This window comes from Globicephala melas, chromosome 11 (assembly GCF_963455315.2).
Source record: "Globicephala melas chromosome 11, mGloMel1.2, whole genome shotgun sequence".
NCBI lineage: Eukaryota > Metazoa > Chordata > Mammalia > Artiodactyla > Delphinidae > Globicephala > Globicephala melas.
The window spans coordinates 82,102,500-82,127,476 of NC_083324.2; the positions used below are offsets into that span (position 1 = coordinate 82,102,500).

General features: G+C 38.8%; 1 protein-coding gene across 1 annotated transcript in view; it reads left to right on the forward strand.

Moving 5' to 3' along the window:
* SLC17A1 (solute carrier family 17 member 1) overlaps window positions 1-24,977 on the forward strand; it is an 80,859-nt gene that overhangs the window by 49,187 nt on the left and 6,695 nt on the right. The window contains exons 8-10 of the mRNA XM_030881163.1: window positions 719-851; window positions 938-1,085; window positions 23,694-23,784. Coding sequence (XP_030737023.1) covers window positions 719-851; window positions 938-1,085; window positions 23,694-23,784 — 372 coding nt within the window. The remainder of the gene's footprint in view (window positions 1-718; window positions 852-937; window positions 1,086-23,693; window positions 23,785-24,977) is intronic.

Genomic DNA, 24,977 nt, shown 5'->3' on the forward strand with positions numbered 1-24,977 from the left:
TCAACACCATTGTTCCCTGCAGGGTCAGATCCTTTCCTGAAAGTCAGTTGGCCAGGCTCTACCAACCTTTCCAGCTCATACCAATCCTCTCCCCTGGGGAAAGGCAAAGAGTCCTGGGTTGTGAACCCATGACTCACAGCTTGCTCTGAAAGGACCGACACTTTCATTGGTTGTCTGACTTGGAGAATTACTGATGCCTGGAACCTTCTGTTGTTTGATGCCATAATAACCAGAAAAGACTCCTTTAGAAATGGAGTCTGGGCTTGCCATTTTGAGACATTCTATAATGAACTTTCAGTAACCCAGCTTAGTGACCGGTGTAACAGTGAGGTCACCTAAGCTCTCTAAGATTCAATTTTATCTTCCATGAGATCATGGATTTGCTGCAAGGATTAACAGCAGCTGGTCCACAATAAGCACCATATACATGTTTTCAGTTGTTATCATTATCATCTCTATCACTTTCCCCACAGACAGCATTTCCCATTCCCAACATAGTTTTCCTCTCTACCATCTAGGGCTTTCAGGTCCCAACAGAAAACTAGGCAGATTGTGATGACTGTTTCTGACGTCCAAACGATTTTTCTCCTTCCCAGAAGTAACTCTGGGATTGTACGTTGATGGTTTCCTATATGACAATACAAATTTTAGATACTGAATTTCAGTGTAGGGCTTATCCTGTTTCTCATACTCACTCACAATAACATTCCTTCCTCAGAATGGGCTGCTGTCTTCCCTCCCCCATTTGTTTGCCTGGATTTTTGCTATCCTAGCAGGTCATATGGCAGACGTCTTCCTGTCCAGGAATATTCTCAGCCTACTCACCATCCGGAAACTCTTCACCTTGCTAGGTAAGAAGCCAGGACATTCAAGCACTTTGGGGCATTTCACCCCCATCTTTGGGATACACCTGACTGTTGTCTGAATCACTCCCCAGGACTTCTCCTGCCCGCCCTCTTCAGCCTGTGCCTGCTTTACCTGAGTTCCAGCTTCCATGGCACTATGATTTTCCTGATACTTGCTAATGCAACAGGAAGCTTTTGTATGGGTGGAATATTAATAAATGTCTTGGATATTGCTCCCAGGTAGGGTTTTAAAAATCTCTTTCTTTCTTGTATCCAAGTTCTCAAAGTTTTAAGATTTCAAGTATTTTGGAACTGGTGGTCAGCAGGCCAAAAGTTCTGAAGAAGCATCTATATAGGTCAGACATATAACTTAAATAATATTTATATACCAAATGATATATGCAAATGTATGCAACTCTCACATGTGTATGAAGAAGTATAGTCCAGTGATCAGGAGAACAGATTCTAGAGTCAGACTATTGGGTTTCATGACCATTTTCCTCAAGCCAATTACTTACTTTCTCAGCACCTGTTTCTCATCTATAAAATGGGAGTAATAAGAAAATACTTACCTCATAAAGTTATCCTCACAAGAGGATTAAACAAGTTAATACAGTCAAGTACATAGAATAGTGCCTGGAACATAGCAAACATGTATAAGGATTAACTGATCCATTAAAATTATTATACCATGCTTATATATTATTACTCATGAAGAAAAGCCATCAGTTAGAATATTTATTTTGTAACTAAGAAAACTGAGTTTCAGATACTTAACGTTCACCCTAAGATCTCATCACTGGCTTGGATATTAGCTAGAACTTTAATCAAGATCTCTGTGACAAAGAACTTTTCCTCTTTTTACTATGTTATGCCTTTTTTTAGATATAATAAGTGTGACTAATGGAAGCAGTTCTGTCATTTGCACAACTCCAGGGGACACTCTTCACATTGTACTTTATGGGGCTAGCAGTCTCTGGAGAACATAGATCCCATATGAACAGAATTATTTGAAGTTTTGTAAAGCAGTAGCCTGAGGTAGAGAGGCAAAAAGAAACCAAGAATAATCTACTTTGTCACAGTTCTGTAAAGAATCTTGCCCATCAGATCTACACTAGGTGAAGGCCAGAGTAATGAAGACATGTATCCATTTGATTTATTGAGTTCTGAGACCCTCCTTAAAAATGCCTGCAGGTATTCTGATTACTTGGAATTATATAAAGACATAAACAGATTATTTGATATAGAATACACAATGCCACCTGAGCCATATGCACTCTGAAAAACAGGTAAATTAAGAATGTATACACAAATAGATAAAGGAAATTATAAATAGCTACCATTTATTGAGTATTTTTTATGTGCCTGTTATGCCCCAGTGTGAGATAATAGTGTCCACATAGTGTGGGTAAGGAAACAAAAGACCAGGGAAATGAATGTATATAAAGTCACATGATTAGTAATAAGTAGAGGGAAGGTTCATACCTAGAATGTCTGCCTCCAGAGCCGTCTAGATGTATTCAATGCCTCACTAGTGTTATTTACCAGTACCTGGTCACTAAGATGGGAAATATCTCAGCCAGCAATGGCTTGGATAACATAGAACTTGACCTGAGTTGCATCATTCTAATGGGCCCAAATACCATATTAGTCAGGTAATTTTGTACCATCAGAGAAGATATACTAATAGACAATTTGGGAATATTCTTAGTCTCTTAAGCTAATTCATCCTCAATATTTAGGGCATATGTGCATTATGTCACAAACATATTAATTTTTTTTTTTTTTAAACATCTTTATTGGAGCATAATTGCTTTACAATGGTATGTTAGTTTCAGCTTCACAACAAAATGAATCAGTTATATATATACATATGTTCACATATCTCTTCCCGCTTGCGTCACCCTCCCTCCCACCCTCCCTATCCCACCCCTCCAGGCGGTCACACAGCACCGAGCTGATCTCCCTGTGCTATGCGGCTGCTTCCCACTAGCTATCTACCTTACGTTTGGTAGTGTATACATGTCCATGCCTCTTTATTGCTTTGTCACCGTTTACCCTTCCCCCTCCCCATAGCCTCAAGTCCATTCTCTAGTAAGTCTGTGTCTTTATTCCTGTTTCACCCCTAGGTTTTTCATGACATTTTTTTTTTCTTAAATTCCATATATATGTGTTAGCATACGGTATTTGTCTCTCTCTTTCTGACTTACTTCACTCTGTATGACAGACTCTAGGTCTATCCACCTCATTACAAATAGCTCAATTTCGTCTCTTTTTATGGCTGAGTAATACTCCATTGTATATATGTGCCACATCTTCTTTATCCATTCATCCGATGATGGACACTTAGGTTGTTTCCATCTCTGGGCTATTGTAAATAGAGCTGCAATGAACATTTTGGTACATGACTCTTTTTGAATTATGGTTTTCTCAGGGTATATGCCCAGTAGTGGGATTGCTGGGTCATATGGTAGTTCTATTTGTAGCTTTTTAAGGAACCTCCATACTGTTCTCCACAGTGGCTGTATCAATTTACATTCCCACCAACAGTGTAAGAGGGTTCCCTTTTCTCCACACCCTCTCCAGCATTTATTGTTTCTAGATTTTTTGATGATGGCCATTCTGACTGGTGTGAGATGATATCTCATTGTAGTTTTGATTTGCATTTCTCTAATGATTAGTGATGTTGAGCATTCTTTCATGTGTTTGTTGGCACTCTGTATATCTTCTTTGGAGAAATGTCTATTTAGGTCTTCTGCCCATTTTTGGATTGGGTTGTTTGTTCTTTTGTTATTAAGCTGCATGAGCTGCTTATAAATTTTGGAGATTAATCCTTTGTCAGTTGCTTCATTTGCAAATATTTTCTCCCATTCTGAGGGTTGTCTTTTGGTCTTCTTTATGGTTTCCTTTGCTGCGCAAAAGCTTTTAAGTTTCATTAGGTCCCATTTGTTTACTTTTGTTTTTATTTCCCTTTCTCTAGGAGGTGGGTCAAAAAGGATCTTGCTGTGATTTATGTCATAGAGTGTTCTGCCTATGTTTTCCTCTAAGAGTTTGATAGTTTCTGGCCTTACATTTAGGTCTTTAATCCATTTTGAGCTTATTTTTGTGTATGGTGTTAGGGAGTGATCTAATCTCATACTTTTACATGTAGCTGTCCAGTTTTCCCAGCACCACTTATTGAATAGGCTGTCCTTTCTCCACTGTATATTTCTGCCTCCTTTGTCAAAGATAAGGTGACCATATGTGCGTGGGTTTATCTCTGGGCTTTCTATCCTGTTCCATTGATCTATATTTCTGTTTTTGTGCCAGTACCATACTGTCTTGATTACTGTAGCTTTGTAGTATAGTCTGAAGTCAGGAAGCCTGATTCCTCCAGCTCCATTTTTCGTTCTCAAAATTGCTTTGGCTATTCGGGGTCTTTTGTGTTTCCATACAAATTGTGAGATTTTTTGTTCTAGTTCTGTGAAAAATGCCAGTGGTAGTTTGATAGGGATTGCATTGAATCTGTAGATTGCTTTGGGTAGTAGAGTCATTTTCACAATGTTGATTCTTCCAATCCAAGAACATGGTATATCTCTCCATCTATTTGTATCATTTTTAATTTCTTTCATCAGTGTCTTATAATTTTCTGCATACAGGTCTTTTGTCTCCTTAGGTAGGTTTATTCCTAGGTATTTTATTCTTTTTGTTGCAATGGTAAATGGGAGTGTTTTCTTGATTTCACTTTCAGATTTTTCATCCTTAGTGTATAGGAATGCCAGAGATTTCTGTGCATTAATTTTGTATCCTGCTACTTTACCAAATTCATTGATTAGCTCTAGTAGTTTTCTGGTAGCATCTTTAGGGTTCTGTATGTATAGTATCATGTCATCTGCAAACAGTGACAGCTTTACTTCTTCTTTTCCGATTTGGATTCCTTTTATTTCCTTTTCTTCTCTGATTGCTGTGGCTAAAACTTCCAAAACTATGTTGAATAACAGTGGTGAGAGTGGGCAACCTTGTCTTGTTCCTGATCTTAGTGGAAATGCTTTCAGTTTTTCACCATTGAGGACGATGTTGGCTGTGGGTTTGTCATATATGGCCTTTATTATGTTGAGGAAAGTTCCCTCTATGCCTACTTTCTGCAGGGTTTTTATCATAAATGGGTGTTGAATTTTGTCAAAAGCTTTCTCTGCATCTATTGAGATGATCATATGGTTTTTCTCCTTCCATTTGTTAATATGGTGTATCACGTTGATTGATTTGCGTATATTGAAGAATCCTTGCATTCCTGGAATAAACCCCACTTGATCATGGTGTATGATCCGTTTAATGTGCTGTTGGATTCTGTTTGCTAGTATTTTGTTGAGGATCTTTGCATCTATGTTCATCAGTGATATTGGCCTGTAGTTTTCTTTCTTTGTGACATCCTTGTCTGGTTTTGGTATCAGGGTGCTGGTGGCCTCGTAGAATGAGTTGGGGAGTGTTCCTCCCTCTGCTATATTTTGGAAGAGTCTGAGAAGGATAGGTGATAGCTCTTCTCTAAATGTTTGATAGAATTCGCCTGTGAAGCCATCTGGGCCTGGGCTTTTGTTTGTTGGAAGAATTTTAATCACAGTTTCAATTTCAGTGCTTGTGATTGGTCTGTTCATATTTTCTATTTCTTCCTGATTCAGTCTTGGCAGGTTGTGCCTTTCTAAGAATTTGTCCATTTCTTCCAGGTTGTCCATTTTATTGGCATAGAGTTGCTTGTAGTAATCTCTCATGATCTTGTGTATTTCTGCAGTGTCAGTCGTTACTTCTCCTTTTTCATTTCTAATTCTATTGATTTGAGTCTTCTCCCTTTTTTTCTTGATGAGTCTGGCTAATGGTTTATCAATTTTGTTTATCCTTTCAAAGAACCAGCTTTTAGTTTTATTGATCTTTGCTATCGTTTCCTTCATTTCTTTTTCATTTATTTCTGATCTGATTTTTATGATTTCTTTCCTCCTGCTAACTTTGGGGTTTTTTTGTTCTTCTTTCTCTAATTGCTTTAGGTGCAAGGTTAGGTTGTTTATTCGAGATGTTTCCTGTTTCTTAAGGTAAGATTGTATTGCTATAAACTTCCCTCTTAGAACTGCTTTTGCTGCATCCCATAGATTTTGAGTCGTCGTGTCTCCATTGTCATTTGTTTCTAGGTATTTTTTGATTTCCCCTTTGATTTCTTCAGTGATCACTTCGTTATTAAGTAGTGTATTGTTTAGCCTCCATGTGTTTGTATTTTTTACAGATCTTCTCCTGTGATTGATATCGAGTCTCATAGCATTGTGGTCGGAAAAGATACTTGATACAATTTCAATTTTCTTAAATTTACCAAGGCTTGATTTGTGACCCAAGATATGATCTATCCTGGAGAATGTTCCATGAGCACTTGAGAAAAATGTGTATTCTGTTGTTTTTGGATGGAATGTCCTATAAATATCAATTAACTCCATCTCATTTAATGTATCATTTAAAGCTTGTGTTTCCTTATTTATTTTCATTTTGGATGATCTGTCCATTGGTGAAAGTGGGGTGTTAAAGTCCCCTACTATGAATGTGTTACTGTCGATTTCCCCTTTTATGGTTGTCAGTATTTGCCTTATGTATTGAGGTGCACCTATGTTGGGTGCATAAATATTTACAATTGTTATATCTTCCTCTTGGATCGATCCCTTGATCATTATGTAGTGTCCTTCTTTGTCTCTTCTAATAGTCTTTGTTTTAAAGTCTATTTTGTCTGATATGAGAATTGCTACTCCAGCTTTCTTTTGGTTTCCATTTGCATGAAATACCTTTTTCCATCCCCTTACTTTCAGTCTGTATGTGTCTCTAGGTCTGAAGTGGGTCTCTTGTAGACAGCAAATATATGGGTCTTGTTTTTGTATCCATTCAGCCAATCTGTGTCTTTTGGTGGGAGCATTTAGTCCATTTACATTTAAGGTAATTATCGAAATGTGTGTTCCCATTCCCATTTTCTTAATTGTTTTGGGTTTGTTATTGTAGGTCTTTTCCTTCTTTTGTGTTTCTTGCCTAGAGAAGTTCCTTTAGCAGTTGTTGTAGAGCTGGTTTGGTGGTGCTGAACTCTCTCAGCTTTTGCTTGTCTCTAAAGGTTTTAATTTCTCCATCAAATCTGAATGAGATCGTTGCTGGGTAGAGTAATCTTGGTTGCAGGTTTTTCTCCTTCAACACTTTCAATATGTCCTGCCACTCCCTTCTGGCTTGCAGAGTTTCTGCTGAAAGATCAGCTGTTAACCTTATGGGGATTCCCTTGTGTGTTATTTGTTGTTTTTCCCTTGCTGCTTTTAATATGTTTTCTTTGTATTTAATTTTTGACAGTTTGCTTAATATGTGTCTTGGCGTATTTCTCCTTGGATTTATCCTGTATGGGACTCTCTGTGCTTCCTGGACTTGATTAACTATTTCCTTTCCCATATTAGGGAAGTTTTCAACTATAATCTCTTCAAATATTTTCTCAGTCCCTTTCTTTTTCTCTTCTTCTTCTGGAACCCCTATAATTCGAATGTTGGTATGTTTAATGTTGTCCCAGAGGTCTCTGAGACTGTCCTCAGTTCTTTTCATTCTTTTTTCTTTATTCTGCTCTGCAGTAGTTATTTCCACTATTTTATCTTCCAGGTCACTTATCCGTTCTTCTGCCTCAGTTATTCTGCTATTGATCCCATCTAGAGTACTTTTAATTTCATTTATTGTGTTGTTCATCGTTGCTTGTTTCATCTTTAGTTCTTCTAGGTCCTTGTTAACTGATTCTTGCATTTTGTCCATTCTATTGTCCATTCTATCTCCAAGATTTCAGATCAACCTTACTATCATTATTCTGAATTCTTTTTCAGGTAGACTGCCTATTTCCTCTTCATTTGTTAGGTCTGATGGGTTTTTATCTTGCTCCTTCATCTGCGGTGTGTTTTTCTGTCTTTTCATTTTGCTTATCTTACTGTGTTTGGGGTCTCCTTTTTTGCAGGCTGAAGGTTCGTAGTTCCTGTTGTTTTTTGTGTCTGTCCCCAGTGGCTAAGGTTGGTTCAGTGGGTTGTGTAGGCTTCCTGGTGGAGGGTACTAGTGCCTGTGTTCTGGTGGATGAGGCTAGATCTTGTCTTTCTGGTGGGCAGGTCCACGTCTGGTGGTGTGTTTTGGGGTGTCTGTAGACTTATTATGATTTTGGGCGGCCTCTCTGCTAATGGGTGGGGTTGTGTTCCTGTCTTGCTAGTTGTTTGGCATAGGATGTCCAGCACTGTAGCTTGCTGGTCCTTGAGTGAAGCTGGGTGCTGGCCTTGAGATGGAGATCTCGGAAATTTTTGCTGTTTGATATTATGTGCAGCTGGGAGGTCTCTTGTGGATCAGTGTCCTGAAGTTGGCTCTCCCACCTCAGAGGCACAGCACTGACTCCTGGCTGCAGCACCAAGAGCCTTTCATCCACAGGGCTCCTTAATTTGGGATGATTGGTTGTCTATTCAGGTATTCCACAGATGCAGGGTATATCAAGTTGATTGTGGAGCTTTAATCCACTGCTTCTGAGGCTGCTGGGAGAGATTTCCCTTTCTCTTCTTTGTTCTCACAGCTCCCAGGGGCTCAGCTTTGGATTTAGCCCCGCCTGTGCGTGTAGGTCGCCGGAGGGCGTCTGTTCTTTGCTCAGACAGGACGGGGTTAAAGGAGCCGCTGATTCGGAGGCTCTGGCTCACTCAGGCCCGGGGGTAGGGAGGGTCACGGAGTGCGGGGCGGGCCTGCGGCGGCAGAGGCAGGCGAGACGTTGCAGCCTGAGGCGCGCCTGTGCGTTCTCCCGGGGGAGTTGTCCCTGGATCCCGGGACCCTGGCAGTGGCGGGCTGCACAGGCTCCCCAGAAGGGCGTGTGGCTAGTGACCTGTGTTCGCACACAGGCCTCCCGGTGGCGGCAGCAGCGGCCCTAGCGTCTCATGTCTGTCTCTGGGCTCCGCACTTTTAGCCGCAGCTCGCGCCCGTCCCTGGAGCTCTCTCAAGCAGCGTTCTTAATCCCCTCTCCTCAAACATATTAATTTATAATGCTTAAACTTTTTTTTTTAACATCTTTATTGGGGTATAATTGCTTTACAATGGTGTGTTAGTTTCTGCTTTATAACAAAGTGAATCAGTTATACATATACATATGTTCCCATATGTCTTCCCTCTTGCATCTCCCTCCCTCCCACCCTCCCTATCGCACCCCTCCAGGCTGTCACAAAGCACCGAGCCAATATCCCTGTGCCATGCGGCTGCTTCCAACTAGCTATCTACCTTACTACATTTGTTAGTGTGTATATGTCCATGACTCTCTCTCGCCCTGTCACAGCTCACCCTTCCCCCTCCCCATATCCTCAAGTCTGTTCTCCAGTAGGTCTGCGTCTATATTCCTGTCTTACCCCTAGGTTCTTCATAACATTTTTTTTTCTTAAATTCCATATATATGTGTTAGCATACGGTATTTGTCTTTTTCTTTCTGACTTACTTCACTCTGTATGACAGACTCTAGGTCTATCCACCTCATTACATATAGCTCAATTTCGTTTCTTTTTATGGCTGAGTAATATTCCATTGTATATATGTGCCACATCTTCTTTATCCATTCATCCGATGATGGGCACTTAGGTTGTTTCCATCTCTGGGCTATTGTAAATAGAGCTGCAATGAACATTTTGGTACATGACTCTTTTTGAATTTTGGTTTTCTCAGGGTATATGCCCAGTAGTGGGATTGCTGGGTCATATGGTAGTTTTAGTTGTAGTTTTTTAAGGAACCTTCATACTGTTCTCCATAGTGGCTGAACCAATTCACATTCCCACCAGCAGTGCAAGAGTGTTCCCTTTTCTCCACACCCTCTCCAGCATTTATTGTTTCTAGATTTTTTGATGATGGCCATTCTGACTGGTGTGAGATGATATCTCATTGTAGTTTTGATTTGCATTTCTCTAATGATTAATGATGTTGAGCATTCTTTCATGTGTTTGTTGGCAGTCTGTATATCTTCTGTGGAGAAATGTCTATTTAGGTCTTCTGCCCATTTTTGGATTGGGTTGTTTTTTTGTTATTGAGCTGCATGAGCTGCTTGTAAAATTTGGAGATTAATCCTTTGTCAGTTGCTTCATTTGCAAATATTTTCTCCCATTCTGAGGGTCTTTTGGTCTTGTTTATGGTTTCCTTTGCTGTGCAAAAGCTTTGAAGTTTCATTAGGTCCCATTTGTTTATTTTTGTTTTTATTTCCATTACTCTAGGAGGTGGGTCAGAAAGGATCTTGCTGTGATTTATGTCATAGAGTGTTCTGCCTATGTTTTCCTCTAAGAGTTTGATAGTTTCTGGCCTTACATTTAGGTCTTTAATCCATTTTGAGCTTATTTTTGTGTATGGTGTTAGGGAGTGACCTAATCTCATACTTTTACATGTACCTGTCCAGTTTTCCCAGCACCACTTATTGAAGAGGCTGTCCTTTCTCCACTGTACATTCCTGCTACCTTTATCAAAGATAAGGTGTCCATATGTGCGTGGGTTTATCTCTGGGCTTTCTATCCTGTTCCGTTGATCTATCTTTCTGTTTTTGTGCCAGTACCATACTGTCTTGATTATTGTAGCTTTGTAGTATAGTCTGAAGTCAGGGAGCCTGATTCCTCCAGCTCCTTTTTTCGTTCTCAAGATTGCTTTGGCTATTCGGGGTCTTTTGTGTTTCCATACAAATTGAGAAATTTTTTGTTCTAGTTCTGTGAAAAATGCCAGTGGTAGTTTGATAGGGATTGCATTGAATCTATAGATTGCTTTGGGTAGTAGAGTCATTTTCACAATGTTGATTCTTCCAATCCAAGAACATGGTATATCTCTCCAACTATTTGTATCATCTTTAATTTCTTTCATCAGTGTCTTATAATTTTCTGCATACAGGTCTTTTGTCTCCTTAGGTAGGTTTATTCCTAGATATTTTATTCTTTTTGTTGCAATAGTAAATGGGAGTGTTTTTTTGATTTCACTTTCAGATTTTTCATCATTAGTATATAGGAATGCCAGAGATTTCTGTGCATTAATTTTGTATCCTGCTACTTTACCAAATTCATTGATTAGCTCTAGTAGTTTTCTGGTAGCAACTTTAGGATTCTCTATGTATAGTATCATGTCATCTGCAAACAGTGACAGCTTTACTTCTTCTTTTCTGATTTGGATTCCTTTTATTTCCTTTTCTTCTCTGATTGCTGTGGCTAAAACTTCCAAAACTATGTTGAATAACAGTGGTGAGAGTGGGCAACCTTGTCTTGTTCCTGATCTTAGTGGAAATGCTTTCAGTTTTTCACCATTGAGGATGATGTTTGCTGTGGGCTTGTCATATATGGCCTTTATTATGTTGACGAAAGTTCCCTCTATGCCTACTTTCTGCAGGGTTTTTATCATAAATGGGTGTTGAATTTTGTCAAAAGCTTTCTCTGCATCTATTGAGATGATCATATGGTTTTTCTCCTTTAATTTGTTAATATGGTTTATCACATTGATAGATTTGCGTATATTGAAGAATCCTTACATTCCTGGAATAAACCCCACTTGATCATGGTGTATGATCCTTTTAATGTGCTGTTGGATTCTGTTTGCTAGTATTTTGTTGAGGATTTTTGCATCTATGTTCATCAGTGATATTGGCCTGTAGTTTTCTTTCTTTGTGACATCCTTGTCTGGTTTTGGTATCAAGGTGATGGTGGCCTCGTAGAAGGAATTTGGGAGTGTTCCTCCCTCTGCTATATTTTGGAAGAGTTTGAGAAGGATCAGTGTTAGCTCTTCTTAAATGTTTGATAGAATTCTCCTGTGAAGCCATCTGGTCCTGGGCTTTTGTTTGTTGGAAGACTTTTAATCACAGTTTCAATTTCAGTGCTTGTGATTGGTCTGTTCATATTTTCTATTTCTTCCTGATTCAGTCTTGGCAGGTTGTGCATTTCTAAGAATTTGTCCATTTCTTCCAGATTGTCCATTTTATTGGCATAGAGTTGCTTGTAGTAATCTCTCATGATCTCTTTTATTTCTGCAGTGTCAGTTGTTACTTCTCCTTTTTCATTTCTAATTCTATTGATTTGAGTCTTCTCCCTTTTTTTCTTGATGAGTCTGGCTAGTGGTTTATCTATTTTGTTTATCTTCTCAAAGAACCAGCTTTTAGTTTTATTGATCTTTGCTATTGTTTCCTTCATTTCTTTTTCATTTATTTCTGATCTGATTTTTATGATTTCTTTCCTTCTGCTAGCTTTGGGGTATTTTTGTTCTTCTTTCTCTAATTGCTTGAGGTGCAAGGTTAGGTTGTTTATTCTAGATGTTTCCTGCTTCTTAAGGTGGGCTTGTATTGCTATAAACTTCCCCCTTAGAACTGCTTTTGCTGCATCCCATAGGTTTTGGGTCGTTGTGTCTCCATTGTCATTTGTTTCTAGGTATTTTTTTATTTCCTCTTTGATTTCTTCAGTGATCACTTCATTATTAAGTAGTGTATTGTTTAGCCTCCACGTGTTTATATTTTTTACAGATCTTTTCCTGTAATTGATATCTAGTCTCATGGCATTGTGATCAGAAAAGATACTTGATACAATTTCAATTTTCTTAAATTTACCAAGGCTTGATTTGTGACCCAAGATATGATCTATCCTGGAGAATGTTCCATGAGCACTTGAGAAAAATGTGTATTCTATTGTTTTTGGCTGGAGTGTCCTATAAATATCAATTAAGTCCATCTTGTTTAATGTATCATTTAAAGCTTGTGTTTCCTTATTTATTTTCATTTTGGATGATCTGTCCATGGGTGAAAGTGGGGTGTTAAAGTCCCCTACTATGAATGTGTTACTGTCGATTTCCCCTTTTATGGCTGTTAGTATTTGCCTTATGTATTGAGGTGCTCCTGTGTTGGGTGCATAAATATTTACAATTGTTATGTCTTCTTCTTGGATCGATCCCTTGATCATTATGTAGTGTCCTTCTTTGTCTCTTTTAATAGTCCTTATTTTAAAGTCTATTTTGTCTGATATGAGAATTGCTACTCCAGCTTTCTTTTGGTTTCCTTTTGCATGGAATATCTTTTTCCATCCCCTTACTTTCAGTCTGTATGTGTCTCTAGGTCTGAAGTGGGTCTCTTGTAGACAGCATATATAGGGTCTTGTTTTTGTATCCATTCAGCCAATCTGTGTCTTTTGGTGGGAGCATTTAGTCCATTTACATTTAAGGTAATTATCGATATGTATGTTCCTATTCCCATTTTCTAAATTGTTTTGGGTTCGTTATTATAGGTCTTTTCCTTCTCTTGTGTTTCTTATCTAGAGAAGTTCCTTTAGCATTTGCTGCAAAGCTGGTTTGGTGGTGCTGAACTCTCTCAGCTTTTGCTTGTCTGTAAAGGTTTTAATTTCTCCTTCAAATCTGAATGAGATCCTTGGTGGGTAGAGTAGTCTTTGTTGCAGGTTTTTCTCCTTCATCACTTTCAGTATGTCCTGCCACTCCCTTCTGGCTTGTAGGGTTTCTGCTGAGAGATCAGCTGTTAACCTTATGGGGATTCCCTTGTGTGTTATTTGTTGTTTTTCCCTTGCTGCTTTTAATATGCTTTCTTTGTATTTAATTTTGGACAGTTTGATTAATATGTGTCTTGGTGTATTTCTCCTTGTATTTATCCTGTATGGGACTCTCTGTGCTTCCTGAACTTGATTAACTATTTCCCCATATTAGGGAAGTTTTCAACTATAATCTCTTCAAATATTTTCTCAGTCCCTTTCTTTTTCTCTTCTTCTTCTGGAACCCCTATAATTCGAATGTTGGTGCGTTTAATGTTGTCCCAGAGGTCTCTGAGACTGTCCTCAGTTCTTTTCATTCTCTTTCCTTTATTCTTCTCTGCAGTAGTTATTTCCACTATTTTATCTTCCAGGTCACTTATCCATTCTTCTGCCTCAGTTATTCTGCTATTGATCCCATCTAGAGTACTTTTAATTTCATTTATTGTGTTGTTCATCGTTGCTTGTTTTATCTTTATTTCTTCTAGTTCCTTGTTAACTGTTTCTTGCATTTTGTCCATTCTATTTCCAAGATTTCGGATCATCCTTACTATCATTATTCTGAATTCTTTTTCAGGTAGACTGCCTATTTCCTCTTCATTTGTTAGGTCTGGTGCATTTTTATCTTGCTCCTTTATCTGATGTGTGTTTTTCTGTCTTCTCATTTTGCTTATCTTACTGTGTTTGGGGTCTCCTTTTTGCAGACTGCAGGTTCGTAGTTCCCGTTGTTTTTGGTGTCTGTCTCCAGTGACTAAGGTTGGTTCAGTGGGTTGTGTAGGCTTCCTGGTGGAGGGGACTAGTGCCCGTGTTGTGGTGGATGAGGCTGGATCTTGTCTCTCTAGTGGGCAGGTCCACATCTGGTGGTGTGTTTTGGGGTGTCTGTGGACTTATTATGATTTTAGGCAGCCTCTCTGCTAATGGGTGGGGTTGTGTTCCTGTTTTGCTAGTTGTTTGGCATAGGTTGTCCAGCACTGTAGCTTGCTGGTCGTTGCGTGAAGCTGGGTGCTGGTGTTAAGATGGAGGTCTCTGGGAGATTTTCGCCGTTTGATATTATGTGGAGCCTGGAGGTCTCTTGTTGACCAGTGTCCTGAAGTTGGCTCTCCTACCTCAGAGGCAGAGCCCTGACTCCTGGCTGGAGCACCAAGAGCCTTTCATCCACACGGCTCAGAATAAAAGGAAGAAAAAGTAGAGAGAATTAGTAGAAGTATGAGGAAAGAAAGAAGGAAAGGAGGGAAGGAAGGAAGGAAGAAAGAAAGAAAGAAAGAAGCAAAGAAGGAAAGAAGGCAAGAAGGAAAGAAAGGAGGGAGGGAGGGAGGAAGGAAGGAAGGAGGGAAAGAAGGATAAAAGAAAGAAAGAAGATACAGTAAAAATAAAATAAAGTATAATAAAGTTATTGAGTTAAAAAATACTTATTTAGGAAAAAAAAGGGACGGATAGAACCTTAGGACAAATGTTGGAAGCAAAGCTATACAGACAAAATCTTACACAGAAGCATACACATACACCCTCACAAAAAGAGGTAAAGGGGGAAAAATCATAAATCTTGCTCTCAGAGACCACCTCCTCAATTTGGGATGATTCGTTGTCTAAAGGAGGGAAGGAAGGAAGGAAGGAAGGAAAGAAAGGAAGGAAGGAAGGAAGGAAGGAAGGAAGGAAGGAAGGAAGGAAAGTATAATAAAGTTATTAAAATTAAAATTAATTATTAAGAAAAAGAATTTAAAAAAAAACATGGGCGGATAGAACCCTAGGACAAATGGTGGAAGCAAGACTATACAGACAAGATCTCACACAGAAGCATACACAACCACATTCAAAAAGAGGAAAAGGGAAAAAAATCATAGATCTTGCTCCTAAAGTCCACCTCCTCAATTTGGGATCATTCCTTGTCTATTGACGTATTCCACAGATGCAGGGTATATCAAGTTGATTGTGGAGCTTTAATCCGCTGCTTCTGAGGCTGCTGGGAGAGATTTCCCTTTCTCTTCTTTGTTCTCACAGCTCACAGGGGCTCAGCTTTGGATTTGGCCCTGCCTCTGCGTGTAGGTCGCTGGAGGGCGTCTGTTTTTTGCTCAGACAGGACGGGGTTAAAGGAGCCGCTGATTCGGGGGCTCTGGCTCACTCAGGCCGGTGGGAGGGAGGGGCACGGAGTGCGGGGCGGGCCTGCGGCGGCAGAGGCCGGCGTGACGTTGCACCAGCCTGAGGCCCGCCGTGCGTTCTCCCGGGGAAGTTGTCCCTGGATCCCGGGAACCTGGCAGTGGCGGGCTGCACAGGCTCCGCGGAAGAGGGGTGTGGAGAGTGACCTGTGCTCGCACACAGGCCCCTTGGTGGCGGCAGCAGCAGCCTTAGCCGTCTCCCACCCGTCTCTAGGGTCCGTGCTTTTAGCCGCGGCTCGCGCCCATCTCTGGAGCTCCTTTAAGCATCGCTCTTAATCCCCTCTCCTCGCGCACCAGGAAACAAAGAGGTAAGAAAAAGTCTCTTGCCTCTTCGGCAGGTGCAGACTTTCCCCGGACTCCCTCCCGGCTAGCCGTGGCGCACTAACCCCTTCAGGCTATGTTCACGCCGCCAACCCCAGGCCTCTCCCTGCGCTCTGTCCGAAACCGAAACCCAAGCCTCAGCTCGCAGCCCCGCCCGCCCCGGCGGGTGAGCAGACAGGCCTCTCGGGCTAGTGAGTGCCGGTCGGCACCGATCCTCTGTGCGGGAATCTCCCCGCTTTGTCTTCCGCACCCCTGTGGCTGCGCTCTCCTCTGCGGCTTCGAAGCTCCCCCCTCCGCCTCCCGCAGTCTCCGCCCGCGAAGGGGCTTCCTAGTGTGTGGAAACTTTTCCTCCTTCACAGCTCCCTCCCACTGGTGCAGGTGCCGTCCCTATTCTTTTGTCTCTGTTTTTTCTTTTTTTCTTTTGCCCTACCCAGGTACGTGGGGAGTTTCTTGCCTTTTGGGAGGTCTGAGATCTTCTGCCAGCCTTCAGTAGGTGTTCTGTAGGAGTTGTTCCACGTGTAGATGTATTTCTGGTGTATCTGTGGGGAGGAAGGTGATCTCCGCGTCTTACTCTTCCGCCATCTTCAAGGTTCCCTATAATGCTTAAACTTTTTAATGGTTGGGAATAAAACTTCTTCCTAATATTCCTAACCATATACTTCCCTTGCCTATTAAAAAGAGTCCCCTTAGAGGATAAATTACTCAACTGTCCTTTTAGGGAAATTTGGTCTTTGCTAGAACTGAGGAATAGGGCAAGTGATTATATTTTTTTAGCATAACGAAGGCGTCAAGGAAGAAGAGGAGGCACAGGTGTGGTTCTGTGAGAATATTGTTTGGGAAATGAAATTGAGTGAGACAGAGAAAACCTGGGAATGTAGTGACCATCTCTCTGGTGGGTAGCATGAGTAGAAAAGCACAGAGGATTCTAAAGATGCTGTGTGATGCATTAAGCAGGCACTGTCATCCCCTTGACATTCTTAAAGGGAGGCTCCAAACTTTTTTTAATTGCTTTTAATTATTTTTGACTGATGGATGGGTCATGCACCCTTGAATTTCCCCCCATGTGGGACTGAAGTATAGTTCAGGTATCTGAATCTTATTTAGGTTTTACTAAATCATTATTACACCAAAATATAAAATCAATTAAATTGAAAGTCAACTTCAGCAGCTATTTACCCTTCCAAAATGCTTTTACCATGGGTTATTGCAGCTGAAGAATAAACAATTTTAGAGCTAATAGCTTTCCAGGAAACTGTCCGGCATTAAAATAATCTCAAGGTTGTTTTCATTCCCCATATCAAATACCTATTGTTTGGGGTTTGGGTGGCATGAGGTATGGAGCACATAAAGCTCTCACCTTGCTACTCTCAGATTAGTGACCTGCTCCATACTGTGGATGTGTAATGATTTTCAGAGTAATTGTCCTGGCACTCAGGACTCTTGACACTGGGGATTTTGTTTACATCTCTAATAATGGAATGAAAGCACCTCTTTCAGTAAAAATAGGTTAAATCCTTTCCCACCACCACAGCACGCCAAAGACTTCTGAATCTGAAAAGAGAGCATAGTCATTAAAGGTGCTATAGTTACTGAATATATAATAGGATAAATAAAAAGAAAGCCACACCTAGACTTGTTATTGCAAAACTGTGAAAAAAGAGAGAACTCTTAAAAACAGCTGTATACAAAAGACACATTACTTTCAAAGGAGCAATAGTAATACTGACAACTGTCTTCTCAACAGAAACTATGAAAGCTAGAAGTCAATTCCTAACATGTTACCAAAAAAAAAAAAAATCATTGTTAACCTAGAAGTCTTTGTCCAGCAAACACTTCCTTCAAGAATTAAGGTAGGGACTCCCCTAGTGGCACAGTGGTTAAGAATCCACCTGCCAATGCAGGGGACACGGGTTCAAGCCCTGGGCCGGGATGATCCCACATGTCGTGGAGCAACTAGGCCCGTGAGCCACAACTACTGAGCTTGCGCGTCTGGAGCCTGTGCTCCGCAACAAGAGAGGCCGCGATAGTGAGAGGCCCGCACACCATGATGAAGAGTGGCACCCGCTCGCCGCAACTAGAGAAAGCCCTCGCACAGAAACGAAGACCCAACACAGCCATAAATAAATAAATAAATAAATTTATATATAAAAAAAAGAAGGTAATATAAAAACATTTTTCAGACAAACTGGGAATTCATCAGCAACAGACCTCCAGTGAAAGAATTATTAAATGGGAATTCTTCAGGCAGAAGTAAAATAATCACAGATGAAACATAGACGTATAGAAACAAATGAAGAGAGATGGAGAGGAAAATATTAGAGTAAATCCAGTAATTACTGAATTCACAAAACAAAACCAATAATACCCTATAGGTTATAAAATATATAAATTAAAATGCATAACAATAAATAGCACATAAGATGAGAGGGTATAAGTGAATTGAAGTGTCCCAAGGTGCTTTCATTAATGGGAATTTTTTAACATTAATTTATATTAGAGCATAATAAGTTGAGGATACATGTTTTACTCTCTAAGGTAACTACTGAGGGATAATAAAAGTGTAAAGGGAATGATATTTAAAAAAACAATTAATGAAAAAGAAATCAAGTGAAATTATAAAGGAAGATAGGATAGAAGGGAAAAAAATAGAATGATGATCATTTTAAGTCAAATGTGTCAGAAAAACATGAAATATAAAAGAACCAATTCTTCCAAATTTTAAGTTAACCTTGATTGAAATAAAAGCAAAAACAAAATTAAAGTAGATTAAAAGTAAAATAAAGGAAACTAGATCAGCCAATGTAGATTTTAAGACAAGATACATTACTAGAGATAAAGAAGGATATTTTATAATTATGTTAATCCACTAGAAGATATTTCTATGCATCTAACATTTTACAACCATAAAGCAAAATTTGAGAAAATTTGTAAACCTCCTCATGGGATTGAGCAGCTTGTGTATGACTGATATTCTGGCTGGGAAAAACTGGAAGAGTCCAGATAAAATATCATGAGTATTCACTAAAAGGTATCAGACAGCAGCAGAAGCCAGTAGGACCAAAGACATCAGAGGCTAGTACCTCTGAGAGGTGAGCTGACAATCCCCACCATTTTTTCCTTGGGGCTACTTGCCAATTCAGGAGATTGGCAAAAGGCTGATAATCCAGCTTTGGCCCTGGTAGAAGCCTGCAGCTCTGGACGTAGAAATTAGCCAAGCATTTGTCAGTTGCACAGGGCTAGAGTGGCAAAATTGGAAATTAAGGGAACTTAAACACAAAGTCAGTTTCTCTCCTTGAGATGTTTTTTGAATTCTGAAGTTTAATAGGGTAAGGGGCAAAAAAAAGTCTAAGCTAAAAATCAATAAGAAACATGGCAGAATTTCCCATACCATCTGTGCTAAGGAGACAAGCTCTACCAGGGCCTGGTGGGACCCAGCTGAGTATGCCAAGCTCTCTATTTAACACCATGGAGGGCTATATTCAGGAACGGGGGGTACCAGAGGTAAACTGAGTCTTATCAGAATTGAAGCCTAGCCTCATCTCATTTCATTCCCTATTTAGGTTAGAGTGTTCGATTTCCTCCCCTCCAAATCTATCTATTAGAGAAAAGAGTAAATCTTTTCTGGCAAAATACAATATATTCTAAAGTCTATAGCTTCTTTATTTAGTGTCCATCATTAAATAAAAATTACTAGGCATGCCAAGGGACAGGGCCATTTGATTAATAACCATAAAATGCCATTAGAAATAGTCATACAAATGATACAGATATTAAAGTTATCAGGTAAGGGCCTCCCTGGTGGTGCAGTGGTTAAGAATCTGCCTTCCAATGCAGGGGACACAGGTTCGATCCCTGGTCCAGGGAGATCCCACACACCGTGGAGCAACTAAGCCTGTGTGCCACAACTACTGAGCCCACAAGCCTAGAACCCATGCTCTGCAACAAGAGAAGCCACCGCAATGAGAAGCTCCCACTCGCTGCAACTAGAGAAAGCCTGCACACAGCAATGAAGACCCAATGCAGCCAAAAATAAATAAATTAAAAAAAAGAAACTCTCAGATCTTTATTAAAAATAAATAACTAAATAAAAATAAAGTTATCAGGCAAAATGAACTTCAAAATATCTATGATAATATACCCAAGAAACCAGGGAGAAAGCTGAAGAAAATAGATGAAAAGATAAACAATTGACCAGCACTGGAATCTATAAAAACAATCAAATGGAAATTCTAGAACTGAAAAATAAAATGTCTGAAATTAAGATCTTCATAGATAGGTTTAATAACAAATTAGCCACAAGAGAATATAGTTTGGTAAACTGGAAAACATTAACAAAATCCAAATTGAAACATACAGAGAAAAAAATAGAAAATAAATAAGCAGAAATGTGGAATTAAGTGAAAAGGCTAACAAATCTGTACTTAAGTCTCAGAAGGAAAAAACAGATAAAATGTGACATAAGCAGTATTTTAACAGAAAACAGCCCCAAATAGCTCAAAAGTAATAAAAGACCATAAGCCACACATGCACAAAGCTCTGCAAATTTAAATCATGACACAATGTAAATGTATATATATATAATATATATATAATATATATATAGTAAGAAGCTCAAAGACAAAGACAAAAATCTTAAAAGGAACTAGAGAGAAAAGACATGCTACTTTCAAGTAGCAAGAATAAGCCTGACATCTGACTTTTCAACAGAAACTATGAAAGCCAGAAGATAATGAAATGAGTTCTATAAAATGCTGAAAAATAAATGCCAACCTAGAATTTTATGCATAGTGAAAATATTCTTCAGAAATCAAAGCAGGGCTTCCCTGGTGGCGCAGTGGTTGAGAGTCTGCCTGCCGATGCATGGGACACGGGTTCGTGCCCCGGTCCGGGAAGATCCCACATGCCGCGGAGCGGCTGGGCCCGTGAGCCATGGCTGCTGAGCCTGCGCGTCTGGAGCCTGTGCTCTGCAACGGGAGAGGCTGCGACAGTGAGAGGCCCGCGTACCGCAAAAAAAAAAAAAAAAATCAAAGCAAAATAAAAATGTTTTCAGACAGGCAAACAGAGAAATTTTCATCAGCAGATTTTCAAAAAAAGAAATATTAAAAGAGATTTTTCAGTCAGAAAGAAATTATCCCTGATGAAACCTGAAAATGCAAGACAGACTGAGGAGAAATAGGGGGGTAAATATGAGTGTAATTAGGAGACCATTGATCTTTAAAACAACAGTATCTTATGAGTTGAAATGCATATAGAAATAAAATACACTAAAGAATGAAACTACAGGATGAACTAATGCAAAGAACTAAAAATTCTCATATTCTGGCATTATAATGAAAATAGTAAAAGTATAATTCATAATAAACTTAAGTAAAGTGCATGTTATATCTTCAGTGCTGAAAAGAATAGTGAAATGTCATAGAAGGAAAAATGAAATGAAAATGGATTAATCTAAAAGAAAAGTGCAATGAGAAAGGGTAGGTCAAATAGAAAATAAATAGCAGATAATCACAAATACATCAGTAATTATAATAAATTAATATGGATGAAATACTCCAAGTAAGTATCAAGATTTTCAAGCTCAATAAAAAAGGAAATGCAGCTCTGTGCTGCAAATAAAAGACAAATTAAACATGAGGATACAGAAAGGATTAAATAAAAGGATGGGTAAAGATATGCCAAACAAATATTAACCCAAAGAAACCTGGAGTAACTATGTTAACATCCAATAAAATAGACTTTAATTCATGAAACATTGCTAGAAATAATGATATTTCATAATGGTAAAGAGAAAAATATCAGAATTCTACTTCTTTTGGAACCCAATCATACAGCTTTAATTTATACTCATCATGAATTGAGCAAACTCAAAGAACTAGACAGATTTACAATGAAAGAAGAGACTTTCACACACTTCTTTCAATAGCTTATACCAAAAAAGAGGTAGACAAAAAGTAAGGATATGGATGATCAAACAACAATGAACAGAGTTGACCTAATTGACACATGTAGAACACTGCACTCAATAAGGAGAGAATTCACATTCTTTTCAGTTGCCCATGGGACATTTTTTCTGAAATTAACAATATGCTGGATCATAAGGCAAGCTGCAGTTCATTTTAAATGACTAAAGTCATTCAGAATACATTAATCACTGTGAAATTAAGGTTGCTATCGAAAGCAAAAGATAGGTAACTGCCATTGCTTTGAAACTAATGTTTAGGTCAAAGAAGAAATTGCATTTGAAATTAGAAAATATTTTAAATTACAATGAAATGTGACATATCAAAGAATGTGGGATGCATTTAAAATCGTGCCCAGAGAAATGTATAGCTTTAAACATATACACTGAAAGACAATTAAGTCTTAATATCAATAATCATGTTTGTATCTCAGGTATTATAGGTAGGGAAAAAAAGCAGCAAATTAAACCCTAAGAAAGTAGAAGGAAAGAAATTATGATGAGTAGGACAAAAAAATGATATGTAAAGCCAACAATATCAACAGTTGCTTCTTTGAAAATTAATAAAGTTAGTGAAATGAAGATTGATCAAGAAAAAGGGAAAAATTATTAATATAAGTGATGAAAACGGGTGCATTGTAATAACTCTTAGCACATAATAAAATAACATAATATTATAAACAAGTTCATACCAATAAATCTGACAATTTAGATGAAATTGAAAGTTCCACAACATATAGAGTCATAAACTAAAATTGTAAGTATTTTTTGTGGTAGAAGGTGATTATGAAGGCAAAAGTAACAAGGGCTCCCAAAGGCATAAGTGGCCCTATTACCACTGAAAACCCAGGGGTTCTATTGCTAAAATGAAAAAGGAAAAAGTGAATGCTGGAGACAAGTGATGGTTTCTGCCCCAGTCTGCACCCGTGGCTGCTCGTAACCATAAATCTTCTTCACACATTAAAAGACACTTTCCATCTCCCCCAAAAAGAGCCAACTCAAATTTCCACCATGTGACTGCATACAGCTCCACAATCCAAGGACTCTAGGTCCAGATGTGATGCTTCTCTGACCCAGGACCCATAAACTAATAAACTATACACTCCCTCCCATATTCAACAGGTAAAGGCAGAGTAAGAATGGAAAAGACCCAAGGAAATAAAATAAGAGAGCAAAACAAAAAAAAGCCCTCACTCTCATAAAAGGCAAGAATTGAAAACAGGGAACATTTTATGGTGAAATCTGTTGGGCAGGAAAGGCACAGACTCCCTGTCCTGGAGTGAACTAATTTCTTGATTAGACACGTGTTCTGTTCTGCAAGAGGCACTTCCTTGTTCTTTATGGCTGATGGATTTGAGCCCTACTTTATCTATTATTCTCTGTGGCTTCCCTGCTTTTGTAGCTCCACTTTCTGCTGAAGTTGGTTTTGGCGCTCAGGAATGGCCAATCACAGTTGCTTGTAAAGAAGTTTCTGGTTTCCTTGCCTGAATAATGGGAGCAATCATAGCGGCCAGTAGTTCTGGGACTGTGAGAATAGGTCAGGTGAACAGAGCCCTTCAATTTTGTATTAATCCCAAACCTGTTCCTATTACCAACACACATCACCTTTGGAATTTCTCAACTGTATTTATAGATTTCCTAACTCTGCTGGCTTTTACTCTAATATGGCCTCATTTTCTCAATATATTAATATTCTTTACTGCTAAAGCCAACCTTTCTGGCTCTGCAGTGCAACCAGAAAGTTACTTATATCCATATACTTTTTCAGACATTTTTAATGGAATTTGAATAGTGGAAATGGGAAATTTAGGAAGTTAACAGTTATCTCTCTTAAATCTCATTTCATTAGGTTTTTCCTGCAGCACTTGTATTACTTTACATCTGTGTATTTTCATTCATTTTTGTATAGATATTATGGATTTCTTAAAGGATTTACAAATGTAATTGGACTAACAGGAGGACTAGTTGCTTCCACTGTGACTGGAGTGATCCTTAGTCAGGTAAGGAACACCCAGACATGGGTAGTTATTTTTCTCATATTAACTGTACAGAAAAAGAAAGTGTAAGGCATACAAAAAGTTGCAGAGGAGACATCAGCAAGAGGTGAGTTATGAGTTTTTGTGTCACTTGGCATTCCCTCCAAACTTACAGAGGATACAAGTTCTTTCTTGCTATATGTCAATTAGTTGTGCTGGTAACTCTTTAATCATTGGTTATTGAAACAGAAGTGGACCTCTGTGATTTTTAACAATTAATGTGTGCCTTTATCAAAACAGGTAGTTGACTGGGTGAATGGTAATATAAGTAAGAAGTTATAGTTTTGTCAGGGAAGGAATGAAAAATCAGGAACAAATACAATTTTAGAATGACCAAAAGAAACAATTCTATGAAGGCTGGCTTCTGTTCCTATGGACGAGGTTACCTGAAATTCTCCTCTTAAAAATACTTAAAATGCCTTATGTGGTGCTGAAGGAAAATAACTGCTAGTCTAGAATTCTACAATCCATCAAAAAAAATCCATCATAAAAAATGAAGTTTAAATTCATCCATTTTCAAACAGAAACAGAATTCATCAGAAGTAGGCTAGCACTGAGAAAAAAAGCTAGTTTTTTAGGGAGAAATAAAATTAACCCAGATGGTAGATTGGAGATACAAAAAGGAAAAGAGGCAACAGAAATGATCAATACATGGATGATTCTACAGGAATATTGTATAAATTGATAGTATTATGTAAAAAACCCCAGTTCTCAAAGCTGGTTACCGAGTGGAGGCAAAACCACTATCATCACCCAGGTGATAACTGGAAACACGTGCACGTTCCTCAACCATCACATTTATTCTGACTTTTCTTCTTAAGCCACAGATAATTTACCTGCTAACCATTAATACTAAGTTTCTTTATTATTTGTTACATTAGTTCATCTTTGACCAGGATTTATTGATCTGTTATGATGACTCTGTTCTGATACACCTGAACATGCTTTCTCCAACACACTATATTGCAAATGGCTGTACAATCTTTGCCAACACATTTTCATGAATTCTGTGGTCCCAGAATCTAATAATATATATTCAAAAAATTTTTAATGCCTTATCAAATTTTAACAATCATATTAAATGCATGCCTGATCTTGAGAAAAAAAAAATAAGGGAAAATTTCAGAGATTGAACGCGAAGGAAGATCTTGATTCCA